Source organism: Phodopus roborovskii, unplaced genomic scaffold (genome assembly GCF_943737965.1).
Source record: "Phodopus roborovskii unplaced genomic scaffold, PHOROB, whole genome shotgun sequence".
NCBI lineage: Eukaryota > Metazoa > Chordata > Mammalia > Rodentia > Cricetidae > Phodopus > Phodopus roborovskii.
Genome location: NW_026126418.1, coordinates 43,689,883 through 43,717,704, shown reverse-complemented (window position 1 = coordinate 43,717,704; position 27,822 = coordinate 43,689,883). Strand labels below are relative to the sequence as shown.

General features: G+C 39.9%; 1 protein-coding gene across 1 annotated transcript in view; it reads right to left on the bottom strand.

Annotated features, from left to right (window-relative positions):
* The window catches only part of Pla2r1 (phospholipase A2 receptor 1), a 113,489-nt gene that overhangs the window by 7,400 nt on the left and 78,267 nt on the right, over positions 1-27,822 (bottom strand). The window contains exons 13-24 of the mRNA XM_051184602.1: positions 25,515-25,660; positions 22,566-22,650; positions 19,304-19,436; positions 18,766-18,801; positions 18,156-18,313; positions 15,082-15,146; positions 14,271-14,374; positions 12,177-12,313; positions 5,787-5,904; positions 4,993-5,123; positions 4,399-4,546; positions 696-934 (exon numbers count right to left, since the gene is read on the bottom strand). Of these exons, the coding sequence (XP_051040559.1) occupies positions 696-934; positions 4,399-4,546; positions 4,993-5,123; positions 5,787-5,904; positions 12,177-12,313; positions 14,271-14,374; positions 15,082-15,146; positions 18,156-18,313; positions 18,766-18,801; positions 19,304-19,436; positions 22,566-22,650; positions 25,515-25,660 (1,500 nt within the window). The remainder of the gene's footprint in view (positions 1-695; positions 935-4,398; positions 4,547-4,992; positions 5,124-5,786; positions 5,905-12,176; positions 12,314-14,270; positions 14,375-15,081; positions 15,147-18,155; positions 18,314-18,765; positions 18,802-19,303; positions 19,437-22,565; positions 22,651-25,514; positions 25,661-27,822) is intronic.

Genomic DNA, 27,822 nt, shown 5'->3' with positions numbered 1-27,822 from the left:
ATTGCCAAGACTTGCTGGGATGATCCAATACTACCCAAGCATCCACTCCTTACAAATTCTACACTTTTTTTCCCAAAACAATCAGAGGTCATGGATAAATAGAGTTTACTTTTCAATATTCAAGAGTAATTCAATACTCTTGTTTTAAAAAGCAAAAACGAACAGAAAACAAAATAAAACACAAAATCAAAATCACACAAACAGAACTCTGCATGTTGTATTTCAAGGGAAGTGAATTAATTAATAATAAAGTTTCTGAGCAGGAAGCAGCAATCATTTTTCATGGAGATTCTGGAAATCTAACAAATTACCCAAACATGGTACTTGAGTTTGAGTTGTGTTTCATTGCACAACTGAATCAGTACTCAGGGGATGTTTAAGAATTTTCAAAGGACCCATGGGGATATTATATTTAGAAATCAGGCAAGAGCATATTCATCCTAAAAGGATGCATACTCTTGTTTTGTAGCCTCAGGCTTCTCAAAAGCAAAGTAAAACAAAAAACAAATAAACAGAAACCCCTGAAAACAACAACAACAAAATCCTGTATAAATTTCTGTATAAACAAATTATTGAAATTTTAAGTTTTCTATTGTGCCTGGGAATTATTTTTGCATGCTGTTTCTAGTGGTTGTCTTCCTAAGGAAGCAGACAGAAACTTTGCAAAGATGATTGGAGGGGCTTTGAACACCTACGCCTGTGGTGGAAAGTCCAATCCAGTGGGCACGTCCCAGCCTGCTGAGGGCAACCGTGAGGAAGGCCTGGTGAAAACTGTCTGTAATGCTGGCCAGTTCTGCTCCATGCATCAGGCAGGCTCTTCCTGCTGAGTACCAAGTCATATTAGCACGAATTATTTTATAAGTTCTGTTTCCAAATTCTAATGTATTGGGGACTGTATCCATATCAGACACGTTTACATGGTATTCAGGAGTATCTAGAATGAAAACAACAACAAAATTATTTGTAGCATCTGGACAGCAAAGGAGGAGGTTGGACTTAATATGCATCTTTGTCACCAACATCCACGTTGACCTGAGCTTTTCTTCCAGAAGTGACAAATTCAAAATAATGACACTATACTTGGAAGTGTGTGTGTGTGTGTGTGTGTGTGTGTGTGTGTGATGCTAGGGAACTGGAACACTGGTGGAATGATGATGACTTCCCTAAGCTCATACATTTGACTGCTTCGTTCCTTGTTGGTGGAACTGTTTGAGAAGGATTAGGAGTATGTTATTGGGAGTGGGCTTTGAGGTTTAAAAAGCCATGCCATTTCCAGTTAGTTCTCTCTCTCTCTCTCTCTCTCTCTCTCTCTCTCTCTCTCTTTTTCTCTCTTTCTCTCTCTGCCTATGTGTGCTGTCTCTTCAATATATGTGCATTTCTTGTCTTGTATTACACCATATCCACAGAACAGCCTAAATTTAGGAAAACAAAGTAAAATTTCTGCACTATCTGATCTAGAGTGAACTGAGTCCCTCTTGGATACCAGGCTGGCTGAAAACTAAAATCATTAAGTGGTTTGGGCTTATTAAAGGACATGCTGAGATGTGTATGGCCGAAGGTCTAGGCTTCATTCCCTTCCTGACCTTGCCTGGCTGAGAGACCTAGAGAAAATTAGTCCTAAAGCTGAAATTTCAGGTCTATAAGAACTGACAGGTCTTCCTTAGGAGGGTCTGTATAGAATTCATTGTGGTATCCACACACACTGTTGCACCTGGGACACATCAGACAATAAGTGTTGTTCCTTACTCCCCTCTCCTGTTTTGGTCATGTTCTTCAAAATTAAAATGGTAAAGTGGGAAGTTACCTTTTGCCTTTGTTACTGTTACTTTATTTAGGAAGCACACATTGTACAACTTAAGCAAAATGAGCCAATTAATGAGTCACCAGTGTGCTCTTTGCTGGGAGTCTGCTTGCCAGCCTCTGTTCCCAGTTTATGGTTAGTTATACAGAATCTATATGATACCAAAGCACTATTTTGAAATGATAATTAGTACAATAATGTAACTGAAATTTTTTTGTTTCCTTCCTCTGGGTTATACCATTGCTTTTATACATAGGAATTTCTCCCAATGCAATTAATCCTTTCAGGTTTCAAGTTTCAAAACACACATGATTTTGAGCAATGTGGTTTTGCATGTCATTGTCCTGGAAAAGAAATAGCTATGGAAACTGAGCTGTTTCCAACTGTTCAGTCTCCCATTTCTCTTGCTCTCTCTCTCTGTGCATGTATTTGTGTGTGTATTATATACATACGTGTGTTTGTGTGTGAATACACGCCTGTGTTTGCCATGGCATGCATGTGGAGGTCAGAGGATAACCATGGGTGTTGGTTCTTTTCTTCTCTTCATTGGAGTCAAGGTCTTGTTCTGCTGTTTTTCTGCTGTGTTTGCCAGGTTAACTGGCCTATGAGCTTCAGAAATTCTCCTGTCTGTCCTCTATCTTCCTGAAAGGAGTTCTGGGGTTACAGAGACCGATACCATGTATCTGGCTTTACATGGGTCCTGGGGATCCAAATTCAGGTCCTCAAGCATGCACTGCAAGTTCTTTTACCCACTGAACAACTTCCTCTGGCCTCTGTCTCTCTTTTTATTCATGTTTCTTTTTTATTTTTTGAGTCAGAGTTTCTTTGTGTAACAGCTCTAGCTGTCCTGGAACTCACTTTATAGACCAGGCTGGCCTCAAACTCACAGAGATCCGACTGCCTGTGCTCTGGGATTAAAGGTGTATGCTGATACCACCACCACCACACTTATTCATATTTCTTTATTCTTTCAGGAACATAGCAATTTTTTTCTCAAGTCCAATATAAGCTTATCTTTTATGTGGAAAATATAGGACATATTCATTGAACAAGAACTAAAGTTTATTCTATTTTTCAGAAATAATGACTTTTTAAAACTGTCTTTTGTTACACATATGCTGAGAACTATGCTAAACTTTACATGCATATGCAATAGTTCTTAACTCATTTTACAGAAACTGAAATCAAGGTCATAGAAGATCAAGTCATTTGACTGAGACTTATGTAAAGAGGGGTGAAGTGGGAGCTTGTTTAGCCAGACATCAGGCCTTTGCTTTCCCGCTCTCCCCTGCAATGTCACCAAAGGAGAGCCCACGTTGCTTGTCCCCGAATGCCAAAGAAAGCAATCATCAGGTAAATTTGAGAAGAGGGCAGCATTGCAGAAATAGAATCATTCTATTTAACTGAAGTACTGTTTTGTTTTGTTCCTTGTCTATAGAATGGGGAGACTTTGACCTAGAACGGCCTTGAAGGTTTTATGGCATAATGTTCATAACCCCAAGGCCTGGGACCAGGCAAGGGAGCGAAAGCAAGAGCTGTCTCTGATATTTTTATTATTCAGGTCACGGGACAGTAACACTGCTCATTCATCCCATTAGATATGTGTGATACTATGATCTCAAATGTCCTCCAAAGGCCCAGGTACCCCAGTTGTGATCCCCAGAGCAGTACTGCTGGAGCCAATAGAGCATTTAACAGGTGAGGCCTGGTAGGAGGTCTTATAGGTCACTGTTCATGCCAGTGATGGGCGTGATGGGAGTTTAGATTCTGCCCCCAGTCATTAATTGAGTGGCTTTTTTCTGTTCCCCAATCCCACCATAGTGTTCTGCTTTTAGCACAGCGCTAAAAGCAATGGGTCTAACCTTCAATATAACGCCAATATAAATCTCTCTCTTTATAAGTTGATTATTTCAGCTATTTTGTTACAGGGAGGGGAAGCTCTTACATACGGCTTTGATATTATACTCCAGAAATCCTTAGGGAGTTTTTTCACAGATACAGAAATATACCACATGCCATATTTAGCCACAGATACTTTTTTTTTTTTTTGGAGCTTAAAAAAAAGGGGGGGGGGTGAGTGTGAAGTGGTTTATTTTTATGATTTTTGCTGTGCTTGTTTTGAGTTAGGGTCTCACTCTATAGCACAGGCTGTCCAGGAATTAACTTTCTTTCTCACCCCAGTCTCTTGCTATATAATGAGACACCTTGGAAGTCTGGCAGGGAGATGACCATCAATAGATGTCATCACTTTGACTTTGGAGCAGAGCCGTGAGTCAAGAGAAAATATTTTTCTTTGTGCTGATCCTATCATTATAGTATAGGGAAATGGACAAGTGCAGACACAGAATCCCAGAACATAGAAATAAAGCTATTTAATGGTCCTGGGGTTGGTGTATAAACTTGGTTATTTGTAAGATGGTTTTGGCAGTCCTTAGAACACAGTTGAAGGGCATAGTCCTAAGAAGTGGGGGATACATGGCTAAATATACCTAAGTACAGAGGACAAGAAGCTCATGCTGTTAGCTGCTAAGTTGATAGACAACAGCTGTGGAAGGAAGGTTGGGAATAAAAGGAATGAAACACAAATTATTTCTTACCTTGCATTTTTTCACAAACAAATCCATAGCCTTTTTTTCCACAGTCATCAAAATACCACTTTCCAGTGAAATGGAAATTGGGATTACTTGACATCAGGGCACAGAGTGGAACATGCTTTTGAACTTTAGAGGTATTATAAATGGGCATCTTTAAAGGAATACACATGTTATAAAAATATGGGAACAACATTATTGTCACATTGAAAAAATATTTTATGCATAATCTTAAAAAGTAAAACACCATTATTATCTTATTTATATCTAATTAGAACCAATTCAGAAATGTTCATAGCCTCTGAGATAAACAGCCATCAGTGATTCATAGTATAATTGTGTTTATGGTACTCACAAAACTGTCATAATGTTATATTATTAAAAATTATCATATAGCTAGTAAACTAATACAAATTTAGAGCTTCAAAATACAGGAAGAAAAAGCCATAGCCAGTAAGTCTCAGTTATGATCTCTTGTTAAAAATCATGTAAAAATAAATAAATCTTGAAGGTCTTAGTATACAGCACAGTGGTTAAATTGTGCAAGACCCTGGGTCTGATCCCCAGTGAACCTTGCCCCCAATAACTCTTAAAACTTACATTTATTATGTCAGATGGAGACCAGTTAGAATATATCACAGGCTTCCCATTTACCCATTTTTCATGATCATCACTTCGTAACCCTATCCACACATTTGTAGACTGGCCGAAAAGATTTATAGTAATGAAAGCTGGAAAATAGAAATACATTATCTAATAATACCACACAAGTCACTGGGTCAGCATCAAATGCTGTTCATAGAAATGATTATATTTAAATGACAGGGAAACTTCATTATGACTCAGTTGTAGGAACTCCTTGCTTTGTTCTCATTAAGGGAGTACAGCATCTCTTATATTGGTTTCAGTTTACATTGACTGAAATTAGCTGGGTAACTGATCATTAGCAAAACAATTTCCAGTGTTCACTTACTACTTTTTTAAACAAAAGAGGATTAACGTATCTATCGTATTTAAACAGACGTATATAATTGCCCAAGTTTCAAGCTAAAATGTATAGTTGAACTCCAAATGATCTTTATAAAGCTTACCATGCAATTATAGTAGATATTACTGAGAAATTACTTTAGCTATTCTAGAACACACGTAAATATGTCCTTATTCTTTCCAGTGTATCCACCTAGTGAAAGCCTCTAAAGTCAGCAGCTTCGGGGCAGCCTACTGACTCTCACAGATGTATGGGCAGAAACCCTGATGCTCAAACTGAAATTTCCTGTATCTTAGCAATACAGTGTTTTAAGTGTTGATTTCTAAATGAAAGTTTGAGGGTGATGTTTCGATTAGTACTATTATGACGTTGGCTATTTTGGCTTGGCTGAACCCTCAGACTCTACCTTGTTCCAGTTCACTGTCAATGGAGACCAGTGTCCCGCCCTTGTCAATGCAGAAGTCCTGAGCACCTATCCAGGTCTTCATCTCTTGAGTGTCTTTGGGAATCGACACCAGGAAGCACTACGGACAAGAACAACACAATGCATTCATTCCCATACTGTTCTATGTGAAGTAAAACAATTTCCCAAAGGCGCCAAAGGTCAGCCTTGGAAAGGATAGTTTTCTTAGCCAGAGACCTCATCTGTCTTCTGCCTGTTCTGCAGGAGTTAATGAAACTGTTTGGGGGTGAAGAGAGATTTGTCTCATTCACATGAAGCAGAGCAGAAGCAGGGATGTGTCCTCACCAGGAATGCCACAGCAGAGTGGTCTGGCGCTCTTCCTAAGAAGGACCCAGTCTGTTTGCAAGGGTTACAGTAGGGGATTTAGTCTAAGAGGGAAGGAGTGGTGTAGCTGGAGTTTTCTTGTTCCTCCAGGTCCCGTCACTTCAACCCCAAATGAACACATAGAGATGCTGTATTAAATTGTTGGCCGATGGCTAGGGATTTTCATTGGCTAGCTCTGTCTTAATTATTAACCCATTTCTATTAATCTATGTATTTCCACGTGGTCTTGGTTTACTGGAGAATGTCTGGACCTGTTACTCCTTTGTGGTCTACATGGTGTCTCCTTGTGGTGCCTCTCTGCCTACCTTTCCCTTTTCTTCTAGTCTTCTTGTCCTGCCTATCTTCCTGCCTCTATTGGGCAAACAGTGTTTTATTCATCAACCAATAAGGAAAACATAAATACAGAAGGACATCCCCCATCAGATTGGCTTAGCTAGACAGCATCTATAAGTAGACTTCCTTACTTTAGTGAGAAATGAACAGACATAGAGGCTTGAAGTTTACTAGAAACTCAGAGTCAGCCACACAATAGAAAGCACACAGGAAGTTACAAAAAGGCAACAGGGGAGGTAAGAGGAAGACAGAAAAACAAAGGAGACAACTGAGGAACAAAGATTATCACTGATGCTAAATGGAACACAAAAATACAGGCTGGATCTTCACCATGAGATGGGTGGTTTTAACGAAAAATTCTTTTATTATATTACACACATGAAGGTCAGAGGATGACTCTAAGGGTCAGTTCCCTCTTTCCACTATGGGGTCCAGGGACCAAACTCACACTGTCAGTCAGGCTTCTGAGGTAAGTACTTTTATCCACTGAGCCATGTTGCAGGCCTGTGACTGTCACGGTTTCCTTGCTATAAGATGGGATGAGAATCAGAATGATGCATGGCTTAGTGTGCCCACCTTGCTCAATAAATGTAAACACTGTAGGGACAGAGCTGAAGTAAAGCAAGAGGGAGAAAGGAGGCCACGGCACTAACACTTCAGGACAGGTTCCACAGAAGTCAGGAGAGACTTTTTGCTGGGACATTCCATCCAGAAGGTGCTGGCAATTTCTCTTTACACTCAGTTGAATGTAGACAGTCCATTATTGGCAGATCTGACTCCAGGATTGAGCTATAGAGAAAATTTCAAACTAACCTCAGTTTACCTAGAAACTCAAATATGTGAGTGCCATCTTTCCTATATAATCATGTGTACTTACACACATGCAAACTGCATTTGAAGACAAAAAAATCAGTCCAAATTACTAACCTCACAGATGCACTCTAGCTCATTCTTTTGGGCACATAAACTTGTCTCACTCACTACAACATTGACTCAGAGTGTTTGTGTCCTTCATCTGTGTGACATGGAACTGAACATGCCCAGATATGTCCACATTCTCTACCTTAACCTTGTAGGCTATGTACTTTCTGGCCTTGAACTGAGCATGCCCAGAAATGGGTCTACCATATTTTCTTCTTAAACTATAACTGTACACTGAGCATTTTCATGTATGTGCCCACCTCATATGCTTCTCCAGGGGAGTAGATAAAGACTCTACAAGATCACCACATTTGCATTCCTGGAGGAGAGCAGAATTCTGGGGACAACCCCAGTGCTCCCCTTAAGTAATGCGAACAACAGGCACGTCCCACTCTGATCTCCTGCTTGTGTTTCTGGTTCAGCCCTCTCCAAGACACCGACTCCCTGCAGTCAGTTACACTAAGACGCTCTCAGGCATTCTAGACTGACCACAGCAGTGCTCATATAGCACGATATTTACTCTTATGGATATTTCAGCAAAGTCTGGGGACATTCTTAGTTATTTTTAGTTTGGGAAGAGTTGCCACTGGCAGATGCAGATGGAGACTAGGATGCTGCCAGTTATGGCCTTGAGTGACTGTAATTTCCCACAGCAAAGAACTATCCAGCCCAAAATGTCAGTAGTGCCAGAGTCAGTTTTCCCAAAGCGCAGTTTTGATGGCATCATTCTTTAGGGCTTCAGGCTTTTTACAGTTTTTAGGGTTAAAAGACAGGAGTGGGTTTCCAAGTCTCCTGCATACCTCTTTCTTGTTTGCTTCATCAAAAAAAAAAAAAAAAAAAAATGCCTTTAAAGGAGCTTCGTTTCATAACAACTACCCTTTTATCTGTCCCTTTTTATTCTGCTTCTTTCTTCTAATTATAAATCCCAACGAGTGGCACACACTAATTATTGGGAAGTCTTATCATTTAATTCGAGTTCACCTTGTGTTCAGATAGTCACTAATGAACTATTCATAAATACCAGTGACTCTTGCTGGCCCAGTTTGCTCCACCCTTTTTTTTTTTTTTTTTGCAGGAAAACTCTCCCTTCACAGCCTTACATGTTCCCTGCAGCCAGGATCTATGAATTTGACAGTGGAAGTATGGTATCCTATTACCGCAGGCTTATTTTTCTAAAATGTACCATACTTACTAACACACTCTGAAACAGTGTCATTGATAATTAAGGCAGGACATTGGAGGAAGGATGGCACCCCTGATTTTAACTTGTTTACCTTCTGACAAATTTGCAAAATGTGATCGAGTTTTATGTGTCCCTGATCATAATTTTAAATTAAGGAGGCCCTATAATATTCCAAATGAGCTCAGAATAATAAAACCCCTTTGTTCCAAAGTAATTTCTAGTTAACATTTGGCAATAGTATCTATACTATTTGGCCTTTTCTCAGTTTTCCTTTTGTCATTGTCATTGAATGTCAGTGTCTGAAACTTTGTGGATATCCTTACTCTCTCCTCCTTCTCTGCCTTAGATGCTACTGGAGGAGCCATTGGCACTGAATCAAGGTCTGGAATAAAGATGTGCAAAACACACACAGACACACACAGACACACACACACACACACACACACACACACACACACACACACACACACACACACACACACTGGGAGGTGGAAGGGGAGGAGAGGAGAAGGAAAAAGATAGGGAAGACTTCCCTCTTGGCCCAACTGACTTACCCTTCCTGGGGTGACATCTTGTCATCCTTCCCATACGTCATTAAACTACATTATTACACATGGAGAAGATGATTTATGAGTCATTGGGAAGGATGTTTAGCTTCCAGCTATCTTGGTTCTTAAAACTTTAAAAAAGGCGATTAACTTGTCAGCTGAGTTTTTTTAAAGTAATAAAAATAAGTCCTTGGAAGAGTTGACAAAGAAGGGGGAAAGTTTAATGGCCCATAATGTATTGAAATTTGTTCAGAATTTATCCCCCAGTTTTCTTTCGGCAGCTTTAAGAATTAATGGGGGGAATGGTCCAGAAGTGCTTGCTACTTCTCTTAGCAACAATCCTTCACTGGCTTCCACTGGTTGTCTGAGTAACCCATTGACACGAGTCCCTTCTTATCCATGGTTTTCACTTTATCAGCTTCCATTACTCACAGTCAAAAAAGCCAAGGGCAATGACAATAAAGGTAGGGTATGTGTGTGGAAAAGAGATCAAAATAGAGAGGGGAGGCAGTCCCTCTATTTTGTTATGACATTATTTTATTGTTGGTTATTGTGATTCTTGCTATCTTTTTAAAGATTGTTTTTATATGTGCAAGTTAGTATAGGTGCCTGAGGAGTCCCAAAGGTGTCAGATGCCCTGGAGCTACAGTTAAATGTAGTTTTGAACTGCCCCATGTGGATGCTGGGAGCGGAACTTTGGTCCTCTGAAGAACAGGCTCTTAACTGCTGAGGATGCTCTACAGCCCCTATGGTTTCTAACCCACCTCATTTAGAAATGGAACTTTATCAAAGTTACACAGTCCTCAGAAGGACCCTCACATAAAGGCTTTCTCTACAGGTGGCTACATTGGGAGGTGCTGTGGACACTGAAGCCTTAAGAAATAAAGGTGTGCCCTCAGCCATCACAAAGGACCACTAGACTCTGTTTCTCTGTCTACTCTCCACCCCCATGGATGTACAAGGTACAAACACTTGCTTTTTTTGTTTTGTTTTGTTTTTTTGAGACAGAGTTTCTCTGTATTGCTTTGGAATCTGTCCTGGAACTAGCTCTTTTGACCAGGCTGGCCTCAAACTCACAGAGATCCACCTGCCTCTGCTTCCCAAGTGCTGGGACTAAAGGCATGTGCCACCAACACCTGCCTTTTGATTCTCATTTAAAATGAAAATTTGAGACAAGGTAGGCATTTCTTTGTAGCTGTCTGGGATGCACTTGTTCTAACAGCCTTAAGAAACCAACAGTCATATGGATGAAGTAATAGCCAATCAGAATCCAAGTCTGAACCAAAATTATATAGAAGAAGATGTAGGGGAAAGAATTCATGACATGTGATTTGAGGTGATTTGGTAGATGCGATAACAAAAGTGCAAGAGACAGAAGAAAAAGTAGATACACTAGGCTTCATCAAAATTATAGATTTGCATGCATCAAAGGGCATTATAATTACAAGGGAGAATATCCTTATAATTATTAGGAGTAAAATCTGATGGAAATTCATTACATATAATACTAGAAAGAATTCCTGTAAATCAATAATTAAAAAAAAACAAATGGCTTAATTAAAACATGGACAAATGACATAATTAAAAATTAATCTTGGCTAGGGTATATAGGCAGGGGAAGGCTTGGAGAAGAAGGCTCTGTCCATGTGACTATCATCATCCTTGATAGGTAAAGACTTTCTCATAATCAACCCTTTGTCTGTGCTCTGTAAGGAAAGCCCAATAAACTGAATGGTTCTCCACAGTGGCTTTCAGAAGAATAATACCTTGGTTTGTCTTCGGGACTTTGAGTAAAGGGGTAGATATTGTTTATATCTTCCACTGAGAAGAAATTTGGGCAACACATATGGTATAGAATATTAGCCTTAAAAAGGGGGAAAAATCCTGTCACATCTCATAACATGACTGAGGCTTAAAGACATCATATTAAGTGGAGTGAACCAGTCATAATAAATACTGCATGTCTCCATGTATAGGAATCAAATTTACACAGACATGAGGCATCATGGTGGATCCATTTATTTAGGAGCCAGGATGTGATGGGGGAATAATAGGGAGTTGTCATTAGCTAATGAATGTAGTTTTGGTTCTGCAAGAAGAAAAAGGACCTTGAATGCACTGTACAACATTCTGATGCTGAATACTGGCAAACCACACACTGTAAATGACTGAGGTATGTGTATGCCACCATGGTTAAACTAGTCATTGACAGCAAGATGGTGAAGAAGAAAGAGTGTCCCCACCAGTGTGACCCAACACTTAGACTTAAATCTGGCTGTCTACAAAGAGCAATTTTGTTAGCATGTGACATTATGATACTGTCCCATTTCTTAATTCCCTAAGACTTAAACAATTACAGTTTGGGATTTGTCTTAAGTCACTTCTACCCAAGGCCTGTAAAATTATTTTATTACAAAACATAAGGAATGGATGCAAATTATCAGCCTCAATTGAAGGGGGCATCAGAGATCATAACTTGGTTGACAGTGTCCCTGCTGGCAAGCGTTTACTCTTAAATTGAATTAGGCACCGAAGCATCAGCTTTATGAGGTTCAAAATGGCATTGACTGAATTACATTATTAGTTCATCAGTTTATAGGTGGGAAGAGTCCTTCTGGGCGGGGAAGATGAGGAGGGATGGAATACAGGCCCTCTAACGTTTATTGTTTATTTGTAGGGAGTGGGGCTGGATGAATTGGCATGCAGATACACACAGGTGTACACACACACACACACACACATCTAGTGACTCATACAGCACAAGGAGCACACTGCTAGTAAAACCGCCTCTACAAATGAGGTGTAGAGGCACAGCTGCCATGCACAAAACCTTTCTGTTCCTAAAGGTTTGTTCCTAAAGGGAAAGCTTCTGAAGTCATTTGAAAGCTGTGACAGTGACATCTCAGGTCCCGTGAATAACTGGTGCTAAACAAACAAACCTCCAAACTACCCTCACTTTTAATTACTTTTCAATTGAAGTTCTACAAAAGAGAAACAAAGATGACCTTACAAGAAGAAATGTACCTTATGGTCAAGATAAAGCCAGCCTTTGGGGCACGTCCCATGCTGCATTGATGGTTTCTCCTTCTCGATGACCCAGATTTTCACTCTCTTACAAACGCTGGGCATAGGAACAGAACAGTTCTCAGTGCCCCAGAGCCCTGCAGGAGGAGACAGGTCAGAAAAGCCATAGAAACTAGGACAGCACCTCTACAATCTTTGACCCGATTTTCTTAAAACATTTGAGAGCTGACACAGTGTTTAGCTTGAAGACAGCTCACTAGTAAAACTCCTGTAAACACCCACAACCTGCAAACATCAAAACACTTCTTATCTTACTCGTGTTGGATAAAAGATACTCAACTTATATAACAACGTAGAATAATTAAATCAGGAACTTCTTAAAAAGGAGGGTTTCCCAGTCTTGTCCTTTACACAGGACAGACTCCCATATGAACACATCTTCTCTAAGATAGATCCCCAACTTCCCAGCTTCCTGCAAACCATCTTTTAACTTAGAACAGCTGCAATTCCAGAGGAGAGGTGGCGGGACACCGGTTAGTACTGAGTAAAAAATGACAGACAAAGAAGATGCATTTACAACACAAGGCAGGCCCAGCTTATATCAAAAGAGGAGCTGTGACTGCCAGTGTGGATCCTCAGCTGGCCTTGCAAAACAGCCCTTTCCATAGGCTGTTGTGACACCTGCTGGCAAAGCATGCGGATTAACTACAGCTTTCCCCTAACTGCAGAGGCCTGCCTGCCCACAGAGGATTACTTCTCTTTATTTCCCTCCTGACCATGGTAGTTATGAACATGAGTTTTTGGGGAAAGGATGGCTGGTATCAGTAGACACTCAGCTAGGCAGTACTGTTCTCAGAACATAGAAAAGTCAGCTTCTAGACTTAGGGCACTATTGGATCCAACTTGCAAACAGGTGCTTGACTAAGATGAGCAGTCATAGGTGCCAGAAATAATAAAATAATAATTATTAATGATAATAATAATAATACAGTGAAATGAATGTAAGTTTTTTTTTTTTAAAAAAAAAGACTTATTTTTATGTGTATTGGTGTCTTGTCTGCATTTATGTTTGTGTGAGGATACCAGATCCCCTGGAATTGGAGTTACAGACAGTTGTGAGCTGCCATGTGGTGCTGGGAATTGAACCTGGGCCCCTGGAAGAACAGTCACTGCCCTTAACAGGGGCCATCTTTCCAGCCCTGAACATAAGTTTTAATTACATGAGGGAAAACAGAGGTAAGTTGCAGAGGTTAAAGTTTACAACTACGAAAGTAGAGATGGATGAAGAATAGCTCCACACTGAAGTTTCAAAGAGAACAGCATTTACAAGACCCCCCCCACCCACTGTATCAAGTCATTTTAATGATTTCACCTTACAGTTTTGGGAATTTATTTTTGGTAACTTTCTACATTTAGTACATTTTACTTTTCCTCTCACTCAAACCTTCTTTCATGTAACTGCTTCCTGCATATTTTTAATTCTATTCCTACTTCAACCTCAAACTTCAGCATATTTCCTTGTAAAATTAGTGAACAATTTTTAGTTGTTTTGAGTAGGGACAAGAAACATCTATCTTGTTTATGTCTGATATGGAAGTAAGTACGTATCTGTCTTTTAAAAAGATTTCTTAATTTCATTATTGTATGTGTATGAGTATTTTGCTTGAATGCATGTATGTTCACCATATGTGTGCCTGGTCCCAGAGGAGGTCAGAAGAGGACATTTGATCTCCTGGAGCCGGAGATATGGATGGTTGTGAGCTACCAAGTGGGTGCTGAGAATAGAAATCAGGTCTTCTGGCAGAGTGCCCAGTGCTCTTAGGCTCTGAGCCATTTCTCTAGTCACAGAAGTGCATATCTGCAACAGTCTCAGTAGGCTCACTTCGGGTTCTGCTGGCTTGTGAGGACTTACATATTTGTAAGTAATTTACAGGAATGTGACTGCATGATTTTCCAGGATGAGTGGCCATCCAGAAACCTGACAACTAATGAGATTGCGCATGATCATCAGAAAACAAAAATAACTGCAGGGAGGAGCCTGGCAGCCTCTAGCCGTGTCTGCAGTATAACCCCAACATGGATAAGTAAAGTAACCTGTTATGGAAGAAATGAAGACACATTGCTGGCTCTGGTTATCCACTCTTTTTTCTCTTCCCTTGTCCCAGTTCTGGAATGTCACCGGTGATCCATTATGCCACCTGCAGGAAAAATTTTTAAAAACCGAAAAGATTATTTTTTTCACTTATGTGCCATGTCATCTCACTGCTTGTGTGTACTTATGTCACATGCATGTAGATGCATGTGGAAACCAGAAGGGGGCGTCAAATACCCTTGAGCTGGGTTTACAGGAGGTTTGTGAGCTGCCTAGTGTGGGTGCTGGAAACTAAGTTCTGGAAGAGAAGGAGTCTCTTAACCACTGAGCCATCTCTCCAGCCCCGGTGAAAATTAAAAAAAAAAAAAAAGGCTCATTTAGCATGTCCATTATCTATGTCCATCCTTGTAGTTCTGGGGTATGGACCGAAGGCGTAATAGTTCCTTCAATTTGGTTAAGTACATGCAGCATTTTGCCTATAGTTAATACCCATTATAGACACCAAAGTTTTCTGAAAGTCAAGTTTATGCTGTGTTTTTATATCACACACACACACACACACACACACACACACACACACGAGGCAGAGGCTTTCATAGGTGATGAGCATGTTTGTGGTGTAAACTGGTGATGACTCCATTTGTATTGACTTAAAAAAAAACACCAGTTCCTTTGGTTAGAAGAATGAAAATTTGGATGTTAAGGATAACAGTTGAAGGCTATTCAGCAAACTGGTCACCAAAATCCAGTCCAATCATTCCACACATGCAACTTGTCAAATAATGCTAAATGCAGATTAATCTTGGCTCCTACTGAATTGGGTCATTGGCTCTTCCTTCTTCGATTCCAATCCACCAATTCACACCAAACTTTGATAGCTATTAAAGGGAAGAAAGAACATGTCAGTGTTTTCTGTTCTTGCTTGCTGTTCTTCACTATTAAGATCAATGGAGATGCTATCAGCTCTTCATTTACTATTATTTTGCCTAGTTACATAAGGAAAAACAACTAAAGGCTGATATCTAGAGAAAACTTGAAACCGCGTTATTCTAAAACACTCCCTGTTTGTTATGAAAGCGAGTTAGAATGAACCATTGAAAATATTTTCTGTTTCAAAGCCAAATTTCTAACTCTGTAAGAAGCCATAAGACATAAAAGAGAAGATAGATTCTTTTTCTGACTATAATTAGTGGCGTCTTCTCTTGGTGATTTATGGAGGCTCACTGAAGATGTCACATCTATTTGACAAACAAGGTACAAAGACATTAACAGAATAAAGATTTAGAGTATATGTATTAGGCTGTTAAGCCTTAAATAGTGTCAGCATTCAAAGAGAGAGAGAGAGACATGGCATAGGACAAAAGAATACTGCAGAATTCCAATGTCTGACAGCAGAAAATTACCCTTTATCCATTTTATTAAACTAAAGCCAATATTAATCACTCAGCCTAAGCACAGCGATGTGTCAAATGCACACACGTGCTCACATCACACAGCAAGTAATGCTGGACTTAGGGACCAGGAAATGGAAGCCCCCTCCTTACTCATCAAAGAGAAAAGCACAGGAGGGCTTCACTGAGCCATTGCATGGGGTGTGTGCTGCATGGTGTATTTGCTCCCTCTGTGTGTGGATTGAAATTCAAATTAACTTTTATATGCCAAAAACCTGTTAATCCTAAGGCATTATGTATTTAAATTTGTACTCTTGTATCATTTTGAGAAAGCGTGGGGATAAATTTTAAGATATTTATTTCCATATGAATTTCAGGTCATCGTACAACAGAATGTGATAGCTTACTAACATTCAAATTCTGAAACAAGTGTACTTTTACTCCTTAAATAGTATGGCTGTTTGCCAGACCAGCAATTTGGGAAGATTGCAAGGGGGAACTACTATAATTTCAGATCCCTGAGGAGTTGATTCATGGACATGTACCCACACACTAAATTCAGATTTCCATTTCCAGACTTTGGAATGGCTCTATTGAGATCGGACATGGGTGCAGTGGGAAGACCACAACTTCATCCCATCTAGAGAAAGCTCAATGGTTGCCAAGCAGTGGTGGAGCACGCATTTAATCCCAGAACTTGGGAGGAAAGTTCCAGGACAGCCAGGACTGTTACACAGAGAAACCCTGTCTTAAAATCAAAATAAAATAAAACAAACAAAGATAAAGAGATAGAGAAAGAGGGCTGGAGAGAGAGAGAGAGAGAGAGAGAGAGAGAGAGAGAGAGAGAATGAATCATGGCCTCGTGGCCCGATCACTCACTATTCCAATTTAGGAACTTTAAAGAGAAAGTATGACATACACATCTTAAGTGGCATATTTACTACCACCTGAATTAAGGTATGATAATCTCCTACACAGCACATCATAGTTATGATGTATGTGGTAGAAAACTTCATGGGGTAAGCTGAAAGATGCCCAGGCAAAACAGCCCAGTATGGAAAACAAGAATTTTAAATGTTAGTTAGGTATACAGCCACAACAATAGAAACCTAATAATAGGTGTTTAGAGAGAAGAAACATAATATGACCATACATTTCATAAGTCAGTTACATGTGTTGTCATGCTCAAGTAAACCTTCCAGTTAACATTACATGGAAGGTCACTTTCCAATGAGATAGAACATCTCATCCACTGTGATTTCTAAAGCAAAGACAATTTGTCATATTTTATGTTTTTACCAAAGTGATAAAGGGCTTTGATTTATTGTAAGGGCTTAAAATGTCAGATTTGGGGAAGTAAATGATTTGATATATAGTTTTAGAAGTGTTTATAAACACAACTCAAAAGTAATAATGAGTTGTCATTTTAAAATGCAAATACTGTAGACCACAGATAAAAGGGGTAGCCAAGAGACTGCTTGGTGAACCATTCATGTCCAATAACTGTTCAGTGCTTGTAGCTTTTAATGTTTTCATCACTGACCAGAAAGAGAACATTGGTCCAAAGAAAAACATTCAGAGCTCACCCTGATAACACCCCATGGTCTGTTATCAAAGAGGTAAAAGAAACACAAGCATTCTTCAAAAGAAAAACCACTTTTTTTTCAGACTTTAAAAACTGTACCCAGCCTTCTATCTTACATTAAATTCTCTACACTCCAAATAAGTGTTATTTTTACCTTTCACAGTCCAAGTTACTATTCTTCATAGTAAAGTGATATAAGAACTTGTTTGTTATTTAAAAGTAATTACTTATTCTAACTTTTTTGACATTTAGAGGTTGGATAGGTATGCCTCAAAATCACAAGAAATGACCTCTACAAGTTCTACTTCTCATCCTGGAGTCAGGAAGTTCTGCATTGACCCACTCTACAAGGATATTCTTAGGCACGAGACTTCCTACTTGTGAAATGTTAATGCTCACCATAAACACCACCATACTACTGATAACAAAAAGTGTCAGTCATGGGTAGAAATAAATATTGTTTGGAAATCTACAGCTAGCTCCCTCTAGACTGAATATGTATATGTTTCCGCCTTCCCTAGTCTTTTATATTGAATTCCTAACTCACAAGATGGCATATTAGGAAGTGGAAGCTTCTGCTAAGTGATTAGATCAGGAGTGTGGAGCATCCTGGTGAAACAGAGCCCAGAGAGTGATGAATCAATCTCACTAAACAGAACCTGATTAACTAACTTAACACCATTGCTATTACTTAGCGAAGTCAAGGGACATGGCAGCATAACAAACTTGTGTCTCTATTGTTTTCTATTAATCTGTAGAGTGGGAAGGAAAACAATCCTCAAAAAAAATCTGTTACTTTTATAGACATTTAAAAGAATTTGTGGAGTCAAATTTTAAGAATATCTCTTCCCCCAAGGACAGAAGAAGAAGGCGTAACTATGAGTTTCATGTAGTGATTTGTGTGCAGGTACCACTCTGATTTTGCTGTGGATGAATTCTTGCTCCTGAGCAGAATAAATTGTGAGGATATCACTCTTCAGCCAGCCACAGACAAACTCATAGTCATCCCACTCTCCGGGGTAGGTATAGAAGAGGTACTCGGCATCCTGGTAGAAGAACCAGGGCGCATCTGCAAGGAAACCAGATGATGATGTTGACTGTGCCAAGACCAGTGAGAGACACAAGGTAGACTTGAGACAGTGTGGGCTATGTTTGACTCCCGTAGTAGTTTGTAATTGGGTCACTTGGCATTTTCAAAAAGGGTGTGAATATGTATGGATATATATAATTCGCTTACTTTCTTAGTCTACCTCACTTAAGAACTCTTCACTAGTTTTGAAAGGACAGGGATAGATACATATTTTAAAATAAAATGCCATGAAAATGAAGTTGTGTGTTAATTTCAACCCTAACTAATGAGTATATTTATTACTGGGATTATATCTCCTTGATCTGTTAATTTGAACAAATTAGCTCTAGGTTGATATATAAGGAAACAATCAGTATAGGAAGGTTAGAATAATAACTATCCCCTCTGTGCTGTGTATTTAGAAGTTTGAGAATTGCCAAGTTGGCTCTTACCGTACTGGTACCAGTCTGGAAAATTGGGTCTCACATCTGCAGAGTGAAAGCAAAGAATCTTGACTGAGACTTTTTCGGAGGTGCAACTTCTGAACTACCTCACTCTAAACACACTGTTCTTCTTCATCTTTAACAAATAATTTTAAGGACAGGTACTGTGTACCGTGTAGACACTGCGAAGAGTTCCAACATGAAGGGGAATCTCCAGAGTCTAAAGGAAGGACATGGACACTCCTGGGGGCTACTGCATGTCCCACACTGTTTGAGGTGCTTCCACACTTTCAGGGTACAGGTAATCTTGTGTACTTCCAATGCCAGGGTGACATTTCTTTCATCTGTACTTACTCCACAATGTCAGCTGGTGACCTTCACTCCTAATGAACAGTTTGGCACAGGGTACTTCACTGGCTTGTCTCTTTTGCCTGTTATCCCTGCTTATCACACTATCATAGCTAGGGTCATCAGGTGGGCTGTTGGCCATGTGGCTCATGTTCTAGGGCTGAGACTTTGCATCAAACATACAGGAAAGATCTTATACCTCTTGGGATTTTGCATATCCACTCATGTTTGGAAGCACAGTTCGAGGGCAGCAACGTTTTGTTTGCCTTATACACAGCACAGTTTCTTGCATCTTCTCCAAAATAAGCACTGTCTAAAAATGAAGAAACAACCTGCGACAGATGAAGTTTGTTATTCCTTAATGATGATTCCCCCCAAAGGAGTTTCAGAAGATCAAAGAACGCAAGTGCTAGGACAGTGGTTATCAACCTGTGGGTTGCCACTCATTTGCAGGGTCCAATGACCCTTTCACATGGGGTCACCTAAGACCATCGGAAAACACAGGCATTTGCATTACAACTCATAACAGCAGCAAAATTACAGTTACGTAGTAGCAAAAAAGTTATTTTATGGTTAGGGGGTCACCACAACCTGAGGGACTGTATTCAAGGGTCCCAGCATTAGGAAGGTTGAGAACCACTGCATTAGGGACTTCAGAGGGATCTTCAGAAATGTCTACATGTCATTCCAGGGTTAGACTTCTCACATTTGTGAAGACTGAGCTAATGGGTACTGAGCAATTTTTTTTTTTTTTTTTGCAAAGAGGCATGAGCGGCTGGGGATATGAGGCAGCTGGTAAAGTGTTTGCTGTGCAAGTATAAGGACACAAGCTCAATCTGCAGTACCCACATTAAAAAAAAAATTCAACATAGCAGCATGTACTTGCTGTGCCAGCACTGTGGAAGTGACGGTAAGAACCCTGGGCTTGCTGGCCAGCCACTGTACTGGTAAGTTCTAGGTTTAATTGGTGGGGTCTGCCTCACAAAAGGTAGAGAGTGACTGAGGAAGACATCTCACACTGGCCACTGACTTTCACACACATGCGCAAATATGCATGAACATACACACATTTTCCTATTGTTTTCTACAGAAGAGGTCAGATGCACACTTCATTCTGAACCTGCACTGTTGGGGTGGTTTGAATGAAAATGGCCCCATACTCTCACAGGCAGTGGCAATGTTAGGAGGTGTGGCCATGTTGAAGTAGGTATAGCCTTGTTGAAGTAGGTGTAGCCTTATTGGAGGAAGTTTGTCAGTGTGGGTGGGCTTTGAGGTTTCAGAAGTACAAGCCAGGCTGCTATCCAGATATACAATTCTCAGCTACCTCTCCAGCATCATGTCTGCCTGCATGCCCCAATTGCATGTTTTCTTTTGTAAAAGAATATTGTAGAGATTTTTTTATTGGGATTGCATTGAATTTGTAAATTGCTTTTGGTAATCTTCATAGAATTACCAACTCATTAATTTTTGCAGATTCATGTCAACTCAAGTGTTTTTTCTCAAGAGAGTTAATAATTTCACTCTTAGAGGTCTTTTACTTCCTTGGTTAAGTTTATCCCTAGACAAGTTTATTTTCTTTGAGGCCATTGTGAATAAAGGTCTTTCCTTAAAACTTTCTCAGCATGTGTGTTGTTGGTATATAGAAAAGCTACTGATTTTTGTAAGTAGATTTTGTATCCTGCCATTTTTCTGAAAATGTTCATAATTTCTAGAAAATTTGTGGTGGATTTGTTGGGATATCTTATATATAATATTATATCATTGACAAATATACATAATTTGACTTCTTAAAAAATATTTTCCTTTGTAAGAGTGGATGTGGTCTCTTCACATCAATAGAAAATTGACTAAGACAACTGTTTTCTGGGATTGTGCCAAGAACCTCAGCACACCAGTACACTTAAGTCTCATCCATTCCTAAGCCAACTGTCTGTCCCTCTCCTGTTATGAATTATGAATTGAGTGACTAAAACAAAACAAAGTATTTCAACTTCTATGCATCCCATTTCACTTCCCAGGTGTGAAATGGTTTTAACATCCCTTCCTTTTCTTGACCTTGGTTTCTTCATTAGCAAAACAGATGGGCTCAGATGTGTAAACCCTCTCTAAGGTCTCTTTCCATTCTTTGTTTTTGACACCCTTTTTCAAAGAAGCAATGTTGGAGTGGAAAACATGGTTAGTAGCCTTTCTAAACTAGCATTTCTTTGTTTTGTTTTGTTTTCTTTTCTTTTTTTTTTTGTAAATCTCTTCTCAGCTGTGAATTTGAACCCCATCTTTTTTTTCTCTCAGTTGGTCTTTATCCACACATGGCTGCTAGTGTTTTACAAACTGGGAAATGTTATAGCACTGTAGCTTTAGAGTCAGGTTACTGAATGCAGATTCTGGCTGTCCCCTGTAATACATTAGGTAGATTAATTGTCCTATTGTCCACCGAAGGATGGAATGTGATCATGTACAATGCTCGTAGGCCACAGAATGTCAGGAAGGTTTGGAAAAGAGCAGCTGCCTCTAATGTTCCCTGAAGGCCAGTCCTAATCACTCCCTTTCAGAGTTGAAATGGTATCATGTTATTTTCCTTGTCACCTTGATGAAAGTCTGAGAAATCCTCAATGCACCTGAAAAAACAACGCAACATACTGGTCCTTCTTCCCTTCGCAGGGGTCTGCAAGTATGGGTGGAATGAAAGCAACATTTTCCCCCACTTCTGGAACTACTTTGTCTGAATAAGAAGGGGTTATTTCTAAGGCTGAAAGCACTTGTTCTTTTTCAGAGAGAGAAAGAATAAAAACCATCCTTTAAAATTCTCTTTCTGTGTTTGTGGAGGAGAGCAGGTGCAGGCAGGCAGAGGCAAGAGAAGGATGTTTCACATTTTCCTCCATGCTGACATTTCTACCTTATCACTTTAATATAGGGGCTTCATGATGAACCAGAAACTCACCATCTGGCCAGGCTGGCTGGACATCGAGTTCTAGAGATCCACCCTCTCTGTTCCCCAACACTGAAGTCATGTGCAGTTATGTCTACTTTTTCATATGGGAATTGCAGATTTGATCCTCAGGGTTGCAAAGCACACATACTTACCCACTAAGCTATCCCATAAGCTCCCCAGGAGTTTCTTTTACACTGTTACATTGATTAAGGACCCATACTCACACAGGCATTATGCATGAATGGGTTGGGTTAGAAGCCAGGTATTATTGTAAAGGGCAGCTGTTTCTCTGAATGGGAGGCAGTTTAGGAGAATGTTTTTGGAGATTTGGATTTCTTCTGAGGATGAAATATAAGAGTCTCAGAATAGCATGATTTCCCAAGACTTGGTACAATTACTATCATGGCCAAGACCTAATGTATGTTTGCCAAAGTGCTACAGTCACTTCTAGGCTCTCTTAGTTGTTTTACCAAGTGAGTCAAGGACCACCTGGCTTGATTTCATCTCCTGTAAACAGTTTGAAAAGACTTACAGGTGTCCCATCAGACCACTCCCAAGAACCGGCATTCATGGGGTTCCTTTTATTGAATCCAATCCAGAACTGCCTTTCTTGTGTCCTAGGAAGAGAAGAAACAAAAGCTTTGTCTTTCCTATCTCATTCCCAACATTAGACGAAAGGGTCTAAGATGTGGTGAAACATTCATGTGATCAGGAAAGAGTTGATGCTAATTGCCAGGATGGGGGCAAGCTGACATAAATGGATCAAACATTGTTTTATATGCAAAAATCATATGCTATGAAATAAGGTGAGACATTTAGACTCACACACTACTGTTAGTTTGAATGAAAATGGTCCCCACAGGCCCATAGAGAATGGCACTGTTAAGAGGTGTGGCCTTGATGGAAGAAGTGTGTCACTGGGGGTGGACTTTGAGGTTTCAGAAGCTCAAGCCAGGCCCAGTGTCTCATTCTCTCCCTGCTGCCTGCCAATGCAGATTTAGAACTTTGAGCTATTTCTCCAGAACCATGTCTGTCTGTATGCTATCATGCTTCCCACCATGATGATAATGGACTAAACACCTCTTAACCATATGCCAGCCCCAATTAAGTGATTTCTTTTATAAGAATTGTAGTGGCCATGGTGTCTCTTAACAGCAACAGAAACCTTAACTAAGACAGAGAGAAGAATCAACCTACACTGAGAATAGGAGCCCTGCATAAGAGTGGAAATGCCTTGCAATCAGATCATGAACAAACAGAAACAAGTTGCCAGAAAATCCTAGAGCATAGCGTCTCTGGATTACCTTAACTGCTATACTATTTACTACTTCACTCTGCTTTTCTGTGCTATTTTACTATGATTTGATTTGGTGCTCCTTTATCAACTGTTTGTGTATTTTCTGCACATTGATCACTGTCATCTCCATGTAATAAAAGGTACACAGAAGGTTTGAGGATTTTTTTTCTAATTTCCAACACAAATAAATCTGAGGCAAATCAGCCTGGGCTATGGTAGATTAACTTGAGCAGTCACCACTGGTTTAGACTTGGCAAGAATCTTCACAGAGAATCACCATCCCTTCTATTAGGCAGAGAACAAATATGTCAAATTGCAGAGTACTCAATAAATCAAACAATAAAGCCTAATTGTATGATGAACCATTGCACTAAGACAATTTTCTGAGAATAATTTTGAAGAATTAAAGATTTAAGAGACTCAGAAGTCGTGACGGATGCCTTCCCCTGCTCAGCACAGGGAAACATGGTCACTGCAGGGTCGCTTCTCACATGTGAAAGACAGAGACCAAAGTCAAGTGCAGGCAGTGTATCTGAGGTCACTGGTGCCTGGGTGGCCACTGGTGATGCCATACTTCTAAGAAGGCGAGGGTGACCTCTAGAAGGTCAGGCATCTCTTTGGCACAGACTAGAAACCAACTTCATTCTCCCTACATTGGGGGCATTTCATCCATTCCCTCACTGATTTCAGCCTTCTTTGTTTTCCCTGCTCTACTGGCTCATAGAAGACAAATTGATATTTATTTTCTCTCCACTAATTTCCTCATTGTGTAATTTTTAAACAACACACATTTGACACAGCTGAATTCCCTTGGTAATGTGGGCAAAAATAAAGCATACATTATACAACTTTTGTGCTTAGATGCTGAAGGTTAATACTTTGAAAGATGCACACAATTCTACTAGGAACTTCAAATGTGGACACATAAACAGAAAGGACACCATTGCATTACATTATAGGAAAATTGTTTATGACCCGATGTGTGGGCAGAATGTATAAGCATGTCTTACAAGGGATGAAAAAGGACAGTAGAAGCTGTCCTCCATAGCTGGTGAGCAATCCAGTCAATGGGGAAGCTTCTTTGACACCAGCCTCACAAAGTCTGAGGTGGTATAGAGGGCTCTGTATTCCAAGATGCCGAGTATATTAGACTCTGTTTGGAACCTGTAGGGCATAGCAGTTCCGTGGGATGCTAAAAAGCTTATTCAAGAGGGGAAAAAAGCATTTTGCAGAGAAAGAGATTTCTGCTAGGAGTCCTCACAATACTGATTACATACCATATTTCTAATATTGTCCATTGTTTTTCATTTTTATTTGATCCCTCTGATGCTATACCCCCATCATCTCCTCTCAAAAAACAATAGCAATACCTCCTACCACCACCACCACATCCTTTTCTTATGGAATTATGCTAACACTCACATTTGCTCTACATGCATGGTCATTTTTGTAAATGCTGAAGATGAATAATTTGATGGTTGCTACATATTCAGTTAGGCTTCTTCTAATTTAAACTTAGTTGATGGGGAATTCGGATCAGTGGTGGAGTATACAAGGCCCAAGTTTTGGCAGCTTGAAGAAAAATCCCCACAAACAAGGCAGTAAACCAACCAACCAACAAAAAACCAAACTACATTAATAACTTCATGAGCATGGACATTCTAACAGTCGATGTACACTGATAAGTGAACCTGGATTTCTTCAAATGTACAACCAGAGAGCTGGACTGGATTATGTTTTAAATCGTTAGAACTTCCCTCTCCAACAAAATCTTAACTGGACTCTCATCTATGGAAAACCCTTGTCGGCGCAATGGGATTGCATTTTCTGGGGAGCTAGCAAGCAAGGAATGGAAGCTCTGCCCAAATGGTTCTGTTTCCTCCCAGAGTTTGAGAATCTTCAGACAACATGCTGAAGTCCACCTAGAAACTGCTGGCAGCTCTAACAATCTCACTGAAGGCACTCAAGAAGATTTTGAATATCCAGTATGCAACGTGAACTTGGTGCAATACAAACACAAAACCACATACGAGGATATAGCTTTCTTTCATAAGTTGTGACTATTTTTAGACATGAAACAAGTATGTAAGTTTTAAACAACCACTTGGGATCTTCATCCCTAAGAAGCCACTACTAGAAGACAACGTTTGACTAATAATTTTCTCATAATTAATAAGTATTTACTGGTTAAATCTTGTATGTAGAAGCTCGTTCACAAAATTTTCTTCCTCTATATGGGCAAAGCTTGCAAGGTGAGCTCCGAACTCCTCGCAGAAGGCTTCAGCTTCTCTCCATGATCTTTTCATTAGGACCTTTTCACTGTGAAACACCTGTAGAGCAACAAAACAAGTCAAGAGCAAGGCTGCTGAATTCTACTTCCTACTGTTTCCTTTCTTCTTGCGGTGTGAGGGTAGGGTGAAGGGTAAGAAGTGGATGACTTTGTGTGTACCAAGCGCACACTCTTTCTACTGAGCCAGACTTTCACCCCTTCATTATTCTTCATTAAAATTCTGATCAGAAGAGTTAGCCCATATGAAACTAGAACATGGCCACCCCTAAAACTGTTGGCTCCTTTTACTTTCCTTGGCTTCTTTTTCACTAAACTTCTTATGACAGACATAGAGTTTCCTTTTCAATAAATGTCTGCCAATTTATCAGGAAAATCAGGTCAAGAGACATTAAGAATAGCGGGTCACACACATGTAAACCTGGCTTAGACCCAGGACTCCTTGCCTCCACAATCTATCCATTTCCATTACGGCATCCTGTCTATGGACAAGATAGAATTCATGGAATGACAATGAACTTGTTGGCTCCATTACAGGCAAAGCAACACAAGACTGAAGGCCTAGAGCAGGTATATGTCTAGGGACTCTGGGTCGTTGCTGAGCTGGCAGCTCCTTGGTGTGTATCTGAATTATCTGCTATTCCTTAGCTGTCCTTTTAACAGGGAGCAGCTGCTTGGAGGGACATGTGCTTTTGTCTTAAGATCAGGCAGGAGGTGGCTGAAGACACAGTGCCCCTAATCCTGGGACTCTGAATCCTTGCTGTGTAAGGCCACAGAATTTTATGATCTGACGCTGCAGGTACACTCTATGGCCAGCTTTCAACAGGCTCTGATTTGCTGAGACCAGAATGAATGCTTTTCCAAGTCCTGTGGACCACAGCACAGCCTTTCCATCTTTTAAATTATATGTCAAAACTTGCTTCCTTGGGGAACCTATCCCCGAATCACTCTAAATTCATAAATCCCACCACCTTGGACATCAAGCATACTGTGCATTTGTGGACACATCAGGATGATGGATAGTAAGACAACGCTGTACTGGGAGTCCCAAAACCAGGGATTCATTCTAAGTCTGTCAATAAATAATTGTGATCTCAGGTGAATCACTTCATCACATTGGCCTCAGTTTACACGTTTCTAAAGCTTAACTTATTGCTCCATGAGGCCATGTCTTGGCCTTTTATTTATGAATTTCATGTAGGGATTTCTTGTGTACATAAAGGTAGTGAATTCATTTGTATTTGCTGCTACGTCTGCACTGCAGTGTCTGGGGAATATGGTCTATCTTCATCCTGTGTGTGCCCAGTTGATGGGGAAAAACTTTTTCCATGGATTTAGAGAATTGCTACATGAAGAATGAACCAAGAGAAAACTACTGAGCATAAGAGTAATTTTTAAAAAAGTGTGTATTTCTAATAAGAAGATTGTAAGAATTGGTTCATCTCTAGGATCTAAAGCTGGTTTGCAAACAGACATTTCTTCAAGGATTTCACGAGTATATCACAGATACATCTCATATATAGGTTGAACATTCTTAATCTGGAAATTGAAGTTATGAGCTTCTCTAAAATTGGAAACTTCTGTGAGAGTGACATTCTCTTCTGACTATTATAAGTAGGTAGACCATTTCATGTTCCAGACACTGCATAAAATGACTGTCAGGCTATGTGTACATACTATATGGGAAACAAATGCATTTTGTGTCTGGACTTATGTACAAACCTCAAGATATCTCATTATGAATATGTAAATTATTTCAACACCTTAATCCCAACTCTTCATACATACACACCACACACACTCACATACACACACATATCTCAACTATCTGTATTACTATGTTTGATCTTCAGGTATCTAGCAGGCAGTCTTTAAGTCTATCTTTAGTGTAAGAATAGCTTCATAATAAGTACTTTGTGCACAGGCTTACAGACAATATAGAATAGCATCATTCTAATACCCACTGTGTGTTGGCTTCCTTTATTTGGTATATGCTTAGTAATATACACAACATTGACTGGTGCCTTTGTACTTATTATATGAAGACAATTCCATAAATGACCATGGCTGGCCTTGCTTTGCTCTTTCTTGATTGTAATTCTAGTCCACAATGTATGGATGCAACTCCCTGAGGAAAGGAGGAACTGTCCTTGTCCCTCACAGAACAGGGAGTCCTGTAGTGTTTTATTCCAGTGAACCTATGCA